The sequence below is a fragment of the Schistocerca americana genome, chromosome 2 (genome assembly GCF_021461395.2).
Source record: "Schistocerca americana isolate TAMUIC-IGC-003095 chromosome 2, iqSchAmer2.1, whole genome shotgun sequence".
In the NCBI taxonomy this organism is placed as follows: Eukaryota; Metazoa; Arthropoda; class Insecta; order Orthoptera; family Acrididae; genus Schistocerca; species Schistocerca americana.
In genome coordinates, this window is record NC_060120.1 from 1,022,196,122 (window position 1) to 1,022,206,455 (window position 10,334).

The 10,334-nt window shown below is 43.4% G+C and overlaps 1 protein-coding gene across 1 annotated transcript in view; it reads left to right on the forward strand.

The window, feature by feature from the left end:
* The window catches only part of LOC124595596 (dehydrogenase/reductase SDR family member 11-like), a 133,655-nt gene extending 124,123 nt beyond the window's left edge, over nt 1-9,532 (forward strand). The window contains exon 7 of the mRNA XM_047134397.1: nt 9,276-9,532. Within this exon, the coding sequence (XP_046990353.1) occupies nt 9,276-9,317 (42 nt within the window). The 3' untranslated portion in view covers nt 9,318-9,532. The remainder of the gene's footprint in view (nt 1-9,275) is intronic.
* Nucleotides 9,533-10,334: the final 802 nt, after the last annotated feature.

The following is a 10,334-nucleotide window of genomic DNA, read 5'->3' on the forward strand; positions in this document are numbered from 1 at the left end:
CTGTCGGGTACGCAGAGTCATGTGAGGCCTTGTGTTTTCACAGAGAAGGAGAAGTTCGTTTTCATTTTTGTGGCGACGAACACATGGTGCACAGAACACTCCAGAGTTGATTGTTGCACCATGAAGGAGTCCCAGAAGGCCTTCTCCATGGCTTCACTGGCTGAGGGAGCGGCTTTGAATATTTTCTTCGGAGGAGAGGTGGTGTAGCGCCACTCCATGGACTGGCGTTTTGTTTCTGGTTGAAACTGATGAATCCACGTTTCATTGCCTCTGACGATGATAGACAAAAGAGCAGATGGTCCTTCGTTGCTCTTAAGGGTAGGTTTACTATCTTTGGCCCGAAAAAAGCATGTTTTTTGAGGTTTTCTTTTCTCGGGATGTCTTATAGATATCAATGTCAAATTTGATCAAAATGTTTATTGATATTTCCTCTACAAACTGGAATTTTTTGCCCGGAAATGTCGAAGAGCAAAGGCGGATGTGCCGTCGGAACGAAACAAAATGTCGATGTAGACCTCCACGTGCAGTATGTTACAGGTCAGCCGGCTCATCTGAAATCAAAACTGAGTTGACGTTAGCGAAGTAAATATTATTCTTCAGGAGTTGTACCTCGCTTAAGTTATTTGGACCATAGCAAACAAAATGGCGTCCACTTGAAGAAAATAAGGTTTTTTTTCATGGATTTATCGATTTCGTCGGGCAAGTAAAAATATTTGTAGTTGTTGGATCGGAATAAAAGTTGGACAACTCCTAGCTTCGTCGGAAACAAAGAATCAAGCCAATCGGTTCAGTAGATTGGAAGTTATACCGCCAATAAAAAAAGTCATTTCGAGAAAAATGCGTTTGAAGTTTTCACTACATATAAATGCAATATTATGCAACTGAAACGTCCCTTTGGAAAAATCATAAATTACTGTGCTGGTCAACTTCTACGTTATTTGATACAGAGGCAGCTGAGTAAAACTGAACGTACTCACACATTCTCTCTTTACTTATTCTGATCATCAATAAACTGACACTCAATATTTTTAGCGCAACACAGTCTGAGTTTCAATAATCCCTACAAAAGAATGGCCCTGACTAACAATAACCTATACCTTTCATGAAGCACTCACATCACAAAAATCTTCGCTACTCGAACTACTGCAATACAGCGAGCGCCAATACTGCCAGCTAAATAAAAGATTCTAACTACGGAAGGCACTAACTACCGATAGGCTGGGAAATGAAAGATTTTGATAGAGAACAGACAATGTATTTACCTTAATAATGTTCAAAAGTCATGATATATATATCAGTTCATGATATCCAGTCTTACAAATTTCCTTTTTCTGACGGACACACGTCCACATCGTCCGCTCTCAAAACTCCGGCATCTCTGTCCCTACATCCACCACTGCTGGCGGCTCACCTCAAACTGCGCAACGCTACGCGCTGTTCACATCCAACTACCCAACACTACACTAGCGAATATTCCAACAATGAGTCCAACCAGCCACAGACTGCACACAGCACAGTCAGTGATTTTCATACAGAGCACTACGTGGCGTTACCAACATAGAAACCTAAACAGCCTAGTTATACAACTTACGTTCAATCTGCTATTCCGGGTCCATAAACAAGTCCTTCCTCTTCCTCACAGAGGGCTTTCTGCTCGATGTGGGCCATCCTGCGCTTCTTCAGAGCCGCTCGTACGGCCGGTGACAACCGGTTTCCGGCCGCTTCGATCCGGTGGTCGTCCGAATGCTTGGCGAACTGCGGCGAATAGGGTCCCAGGGTGACGTCCATCGTTGTCATGGTCTTTAGAATTGCTGAATACCCCTCGTTGAAGCTGCTCACTGCCAGGAATGTCGCAATCTCCACAGTCTTCGCACCGGAATGCAAATTCTTGGGGGCTAACTTCCAAACATCCGCGTTCAAACTTTCATTTGCATTTTGTGTGTTTCCTCCCAAGCGCCGGTACAATAACTCGTCTTCCAAAAGAAAAAAAAACTGGTGCGTGAAAAAGACCGATTTCAGGCAGGTGCACTTTTTTGTTCAGCCGCGAATAACGAACTTTTCCGTTCCGTACTGGGAAAAACCGTTTCAGGGGTGGATTTTAAACACTTTTATGGATCCAAAAATGCTGTTTAAAAAAATCAATTTTTTGAACCGTGAGACGGTAAGGAACCAAGCTGGCACACACCTTTGAGTAATCCAGCTAATGAGCGCATGTGTCAGCACTACCAACACAGACGTCCAGTTGGGCAGCGAGGTGGTTGATTGTGATCCGTTGATCACCTCTAAAGATAGTATCCGCACGCTCCAACGCTGCAGGAGGCACAGCTGTGTGCGGACGGCAGGCACACGTGAGATCAGACAGGTTTACTCGTGCTGTTGTTCACATCTAGATCGCAGTAGACATTCTGCAAGCGCCTGTGACTATCTGCGATGCTCTGGTTTTCCAGGTAAAGAAACTCGATCACAACTAAATGTTTGGGACCCACCTCCGTCACAGACGGCATTTCGAAGGCTACGTTTAGCGCTACCACCTATCGTACTTTCATGAAGCCGTAGTGGCTGAAGCGGGCATATTCCACAGCGACGCACGGAAAATTCCGCTCTTTCCAACCGAAACCGACTAAAAAAATGTGGTGCGTTACTTATTGAAAGTGACTCGTAGCATTAGAGAACAGAGATATGAAGGGGTGTAGCCTATCTGTACACGGTGAAACTTCCCCTTTGTGTGTAAAGAATGACAGTCCTGGGAAAACTCTTACGTTATTTGATAATGAAACAACTGAGTAAAACTGAACGTACTCAGACAGTTCTCTCTTTACTTCTTCTGATCATTTCTAAACTAACACGCAATATTTTTGCACAACGCAATCTGACTTTCAATAATACCTACAAAAGAATAGCCATGACTAACAATAACTTAAACCTTTCATGAATCACTTACCTCACAAAAATCTTTGTTACTCAACTACTGCAATACAGCCAGCACCAATACTGGCAGCTAAATAAAAGATTCTAACTACTGAAGACACTAACTACTGATAAGCATAGTTAGCAAATGAAAGATTTTGCTACAGAACAAACAATGTATTTACCTTAATATTGTTCAAAAGTCATCATACACTCCTGGAAATTGAAATAAGAACACCGTGAATTCATTGTCCCAGGAAGGGGAAACTTTATTGACACATTCCTGGGATCAGATACATCACATGATCACACTGACAGAACCACAGGCACATAGACACAGGCAACAGAGCATGCACAATGTCGGCACTAGTACAGTGTATATCCACCTTTCGCAGCAATGCAGGCTGCTATTCTCCCATGGAGACGATCGTAGAGATGCTGGATGTAGTCCTGTGGAACGACTTGCCATGCCATTTCCACCTGGAACCTCAGTTGGACCAGCGTTCGTGCTGGACGTGCAGACCGCGTGAGACGACGCTTCATCCAGTCCCAAACATGCTCAATGGGGGACAGATCCGGAGATCTTGCTGGCCAGGGTAGTTGACTTACACCTTCTAGAGCACGTTGGGTGGCACGGGATACATGCGGACGTGCATTGTCCTGTTGGAACAGCAAGTTCCCTTGCCGGTCTAGGAATGGTAGAACGATGGGTTCGATGACGGTTAGGATGTACCGTGCACTATTCAGTGTCCCCTCGACGATCACCAGTGGTGTACGGCCAGTGTAGGAGATCGTTCCCCACACCATGATGCCGGGTGTTGGCCCTGTGTGCCTCGGTCGTATGCAGTCCTGATTGTGGCGCTCACCTGCACGGCGCCAAACACGCATACGACCATCATTGGCACCAAGGCAGAAGCGACTCTCATCGCTGAAGACGACACGTCTCCATTCGTCCCTCCATTCACGCCTGTCGCGACACCACTGGAGGCGGGCTGCACGATGTTGGGGAGTGAGCGGAAGACGGCCTAACGGTGTGCGGGACCGTAGCCCAGCTTCATGGAGACGGTTGCGAATGGTCCTCGCCGATACCCCAGGAGCAACAGTGTCCCTAATTTGCCGGGACGTGGCGGTGCTGTCCCCTACGGCACTGCGTAGGATCCTACGGTCTTGGCGTGCATCCGTGCGTCGCTGCGGTCCGGTCCCAGGTCGACGGGCACGTGCACCTTCCGCCGACCACTGGCGACAACATCGATGTGCTGTGGATACCTCACGCCCCACGTGTTGAGCAATTCGGCGGTACGTCCACCCGGCCTCCCGCATGCCCACTATACGCCCTCGCTCAAAGTCCGTCAACTGCACATACGGTTCACGTCCACGCTGTCGCGGCATGCTACCAGTGTTAAAGACTGCGATGGAGCTCCGTATGCCACGGCAAACTGGCTGACACTGACGGCGGCGGTGCACAAATGCTGCGCAGCTAGCGCCATTCGACGGCCAACACCGCGGTTCCTGGTGTGTCCGCTGTGCCGTGCGTGTGATCATTGCTTGTACAGCCCTCTCGCAGTGTCCGGAGCTAGTATGGTGGGTCTGACACACCGGTGTCAATGTGTTCTTTTTTCCATTTCCAGGAGTGTATATATATCAGTTCTTGACATCCAGTCTTACAAATTTCCTTTTTCTGACGGACACAAGTCCAGATCGTCTGCTCATAGTAACCTCTCAAAACTCTGGCATCTCTCTCCCCACATCCACCACTGCTGGCGGTTCACCTCCAACTGCCCAACGCTACGCGCTGTTCACATCCAACTACCCAACACTACACTAGCGGATATTCCTACAATGAGTCCAACCAGCCACAGTCTGCACACAGCGCAGTCAGTGATTTTCATACAGAGCACTACGTGGCGTTACCAACATAGAAACCTAAACAGCCTACTGACAACGGACCAAACTGTGAAAAAAAAAAGAGAAGTCTCGAAAGAGAGAAGAAATTAAAACTTAGAGTTTGGCATAAGACTTTGCAAGTCTGTCAGGCACGCCAAATAACTTCGAGCAGCAGTTGAAGGGAACGGAGAGTATCTCAGAAGTAATAGATGAATATGAACGAAAGTGAAACAAGGGTAATTATATGTACTAGAATTAAATCAGGCGATCTGGAGGAATTATATGAGGAAATGAGACACTAAACATAGAAGATGAGTTTGGTTATTTTGAGGCTTCATAACTGACGATGGTCGAAGCAGAGATGGTACAAAACGCAGACAGGAAGAATAGTATTTCTGGAAACAAGAAGTTTCTTAACATCGAATATAAGTTTAAGTGATGGGGAGCTTTTTCCGAAAATATTTGCCTTGAGTGCAGCACTGTACGGAAGTGAAACGTGGACTACAAACCTACCGGCCAGGGTGGACGAGCAGTTCTAGGCGCTACAGTCTGGAACCGCGCGACCGCTACGGTCGCAGATTCGAATCCTGCTTTGGGCATAGAAGTGTGTGATGTCCTTAGTTAGGTTTAAGTAGTTCTAAGTTCTAGGGGACTGACGACCTCAGAAGTTAAGTCCCATAGTGCTCAGAGCACCTTTCAGCAAAAAGACAAGATTTTGTAATGTACTAGAAGAGAAAGCTGTAGATGGGTAGTTTGGATAACTAATGAGGTGGTACTGAAATAAATCGGGGAGATAAGTAGCTTATGGCGCAACTTGACTAAACGAAGGGTTGTTTAGTGGGATACATCCTGAAGCAATAAGTTATCTTCAGTTTTGTGACGGAGAGATTAAAACTTTTAGAATCACATTCTACAGTAAGTGCTCTAGGTAAGCGCAGTTCATCGTATGGTTTCTCTCGAATCGTTAATTGGTGGACTATCGTTATATTTTACTCAACACTGATCGCCGCGTGAATAAATAGCCAAGTTATGTATTTCGGAAAAGGAGACGATGCAGTGACATGTCGAGATTTACCTCGAGCTCTAAGAAAAGAATTTTTTGACCAGCACATGCAGGGGAGAATTTCAAATCCAGCTTTTATTCTGTCTTTGCAATTTTGGTAAAATTTCTGCAAACTGATGGGGAAGGAGGGATATCAAACGCAAGTAAAATCATACAAACTCCTAGAAACTTGCGGTTAACATGTAGACAGTGTTAGAATGAAAAGACACCTCGAATGAAAAGATAAAATGTCATATGGTGCTTATCTCTACATCCAGCATAGTATTCAATGTGCGTGAGATCCTTAAGAAGACGAAAATCACTTAATTTTATTTCTGTGAACAGTCAAAACCTCTTGCGAACTCAGAAGTAACATCGTAACTATTGCTTTTGTTAAATTCTGTACAATTTTTTAAGTCTTTTGTTAAGAGAAAAATGAATAATGAAATTTCATACAGGTAAAGTGCGGTTTCATTCCAGCCAAAACTAAATTTGCTCTTTGATTCTTTTTAAGCAGAAACAAAAAGGGACTCACGCATGGGAACCACGCTTACTCGTCACCGCCCTTTACGTCCATATTTACGGAACATGCAGGGCTTGGCGAGAAACGAACGGAAGTGGGAGCTCCATACGGCTAGGCGTTTTGAAGAAAATGGCATATTTTACGCAGTTCTGGACGAGACATGAGCCATTTGTGTTGGCACAGTTTCGAGGCAGTGATTGATGCAGCAGGAAGAGTACAGAACGGTAATCCAAAGGCCGTGGGTAAGAGCATCTCGGCTTAAAATTTTGCTCCTTTCTTTATTTTCAATTTTTACGTTATTTACGTTGCAAATAAACCGAAGTAATGTTCCATGAATTGAATACGAATTGAATATTTTATTAAAATGAAGGAAAAAGAGATACAAAAGAAAATTCGGGTTTGTAAATAAATTGTGGGACGTAAGTAAATACTGGGCAAGAGATAATCAACAAAATGTGTGCAGCAGTTAAACAAAAACAGAATAAAATTGGGGATGGAGACACAAACACAAAAACTATTCAGGTTCAATGTCAAATATGTGTTTTTATTCTACGTCAGCAGGCGTCAGAACAAAATGATACGAAATCTGAAGAAAATGAAACGTTCTGCATGCAAAGGCTTTAACATAAATGACGATAAAAGTGTGATCATACCCACTTTCACTTATTTCACAAGGTTCTCGCAAAGCCGCTTACTCTCCTCTTTCACAAATGGAATCATTTTAGCCAAATCCTTTCTCTTTCCTTCAGACGTCCTAGGGTAACAGTGTAGTGTTTCCAGCTGCACCTGTTCGACATCAGAAGGTTCGCATTCCTCTTCACGATGTAATGCTTATTGAACTCTTCAATTGTAATTGAGAGTCGACCGAAACTGCAGTACACCTAGCCGTTATGCAGTCAGTCTGATTCACTGTGCTTTTGAAATACGCACATTCGTGAAATTCGTATTTCTTTCAACACCTAACTTAAAGTCGTAAGAATGTCTTTCTCTCGTAAGAGTCACTGTGAATAGTGTCGTTCGTGTAGATTCAGTGATGAAGCTAACTAAATCTTTCGGAACTTCGCACACGGTTATCCTCTTTCGTTACTCAAGGTGAGCAAAATCACGATTGCAAGACATAAAACAACGTCCTTCCACAAAAAACTTGTCGTCTATTACCGTAAAGTAATCCTTTTCTGTTCGGTAAGAAAATGATTTCATGGAAGACCTCAACTGTTACCTCGTAATTAGAACGATGGTTTTTGGAAGTGTGAAATTCGTTTCAGTAATAAATTAAACGCATTAGAATAATTTAACATTACTTACATTCATTTCAAACTTTATAATAAAAGTTAAAATGGAAGTCAAGATCTACATGGTGCTAGGAAGCCTCTTTAGATGGAACCACACTCTTGTCTTTTCGAGTTTCCTTCACTACTTAGTTTCTTCCTTTCACATTGATCTCTACAATCACCTCTCTTCCTCCGTTTTGATGTAATTTTGCTTTCCAACTTGCAATATTATGTATTATATATAGGTGATAATTAGATCAGCAATGCTCTTCTGTGGCAAACAAAGCACAGAGGTGCTTCAATTGTGAGCAGTTCACAATGCACTAACAGATAATTTGAACATCGATGTTGGTTGTAGACACAAGAGCGGCCTTTAATCAACTGTAAACATTGTTCTCCGCTTTTTAGGCGCTTGTGTCGGAATATATACTATTGGACTTGGCATTTACAGCGGAATTTCACCAGTAAACCAAAATTTCCTTTTTTGGCGCTTCGCCCGTGTTTTGCTTACAAGCCTCAATTTCCAAGTAACTATTTTAATTAAAGCGTACAGGACTTCGTAGATCTTTAGTTTCATTTTGTCCTTCGAGTAGCTCTCAGCAGCGGCACCCTGACAATAACTTCCCGGCGTGAGTAAAATCGGCCCATCGCACATTTGGGACAGCGCTACCTACGGCAGATTCGTATGCCTACAAGGAGTAGGCTCCTCTTGGACCGAGGAGTCAAGGGACGGTGGTTGAGTACGCAGAAAAATATAGCCGGCCAGTGTGGCCGTGCGGTTCTAGACGCTTCAGTCTGGAACCGCGTGACCGCTGCGGTCGCAGGTTCGAATCCTGCCTCGGGCATGGATGTGTGTGATGTCCTTAGGTTAGTTAGGTTTAAGTAGTGCTAAGTTCCAGGGGGCTGATGACCACAGATGTTAAGTCCCATAGTGCTCAGAGCCATTTGAATCAGAAAAATATAGGAATGTCGTCATTACTTCATCAAAATCGAGGAAATTTACAATAGCCTAATATAATTTTTTTTTGACGGATGCCTTGAAGACATGCATGCAGGAGAACAAATTTCTAGTGCCTCGTGGGGAGGACAAACAAATCTATAATTACGAAGAGATTTTCCTACATCTCGCTACTATTTTCTAGCGTTGCGACTTATCTATGTACAACAGTATCATCTACGAAAAGCCTCATGGAACTTCCGAAGTTATCCACCAGATCGTCTGTACATAGTGTGAAAAGTAATGGTCCAATAAGGCACCCTTGTGGTACGCCCAAAGTTCCTTTTACGTCTGAATGTTTCTTCCCGTCGAGAATGACATACTGAGCTCTGTTTGCTAGAAACTCTTCAGTCCAATCACCCAGCTGGTGTGATATTCCATACGCTCCTATTTTGTTCATTAGGCGACATTGCGAGGGAGTTATGCGATTATTCCGTAATAATGCAGCTATAAAGCTGCACTTGAAAAATGTGTTGGTAGGTGGTGAAGTAAATAGTAGTCGAGTAAATTAGGAGAAAATGAACATTGCGTTCAATAATATCAAACTTTGTTTTCTTAAATTCAGTGATATGATTCTACTGTAAAAGGCAGAAGTAAGTGCAGTTGCATTCTGTTAGCTTGTTTTTAATCTTGTTTCATTTCTTGTTTCAGGTGTACGAAATGATCATAATTCCAACAGGTACTAAGATGTAAAAGATGTTCGACGTTATCAAATATGCCTGTTGTGAATGCCAGAATATGCCAGAATGGTAGTGTATGATACTGTCCATGTTTTGACAGTGGAAGTGTAATTCTTCCAGGAAAATAATTTGCATGTGAAATCGTAATTGTACTAAATTTTGATTGTTTTATTTCGCATACTGAGGATGGTATTAAACAATAAAATTGAAGCCTGACTTTAAATTGAACACCTGCGTGAATAATTCGTGTGCACTGCTAAGGATCCACATGAGTTCAACACCATTGCGCTTTATCAACCTTTATGCTGCACGAACAGCCTTATGGTGTGGTGGAGGGTACTTTCTGTACCACTACAAAACATTCACATATATTTCATCAGTGGCAGTAGCTGTGAAAATCAAAGATGTAAATTTGTTGTAGCGCTGCAACCGTTCTTAGTCTGCGTAGAGTAAAGTGTGTGTACATGCCCTTCAGTGTGGCTAGCCGGAAATGAGTGTAGCAAAATAAGCAGCTCCCTGACACTCAAATGGAGCAAGGTATCGACGCGACATGATTAGGAGTAAATATGCCAGACACGACTGGTGTGTTAAACCCATTAGGAAGAACTGAATTAATGGCGGTGACAGCATACACAACTCATCGAAGAGCAATTATGAATGGAAACCAGTCGGTCGACATTCGGATCGCTGAATGCTAAAGAGGATTGCCACAGTGAATCATACAGCTAATGTGACACAAATGATGTTATGACACATTAAATTTCTCGAACGACCTGTTTATTATGCATTCACAGTACAAGCAGTACCTGTGATTGGGCTCCGAATTACGGTTGCTGGGGTTACCCCTAGCCAATTCCGACTTCTTCAGTTCCAGGGAAGCTGAAAACAGTTGCCGAATTACATGATAACTCTTAATGCCCGCAATATGCCTTCTTCGTGTTCTTATTCACTGCCCGCAGTATGCACGTATTACCTGTTACGGTCCCCTTACTTTTCTGTGTCTTTCAGTATCTCATTTATCCTTTTGACT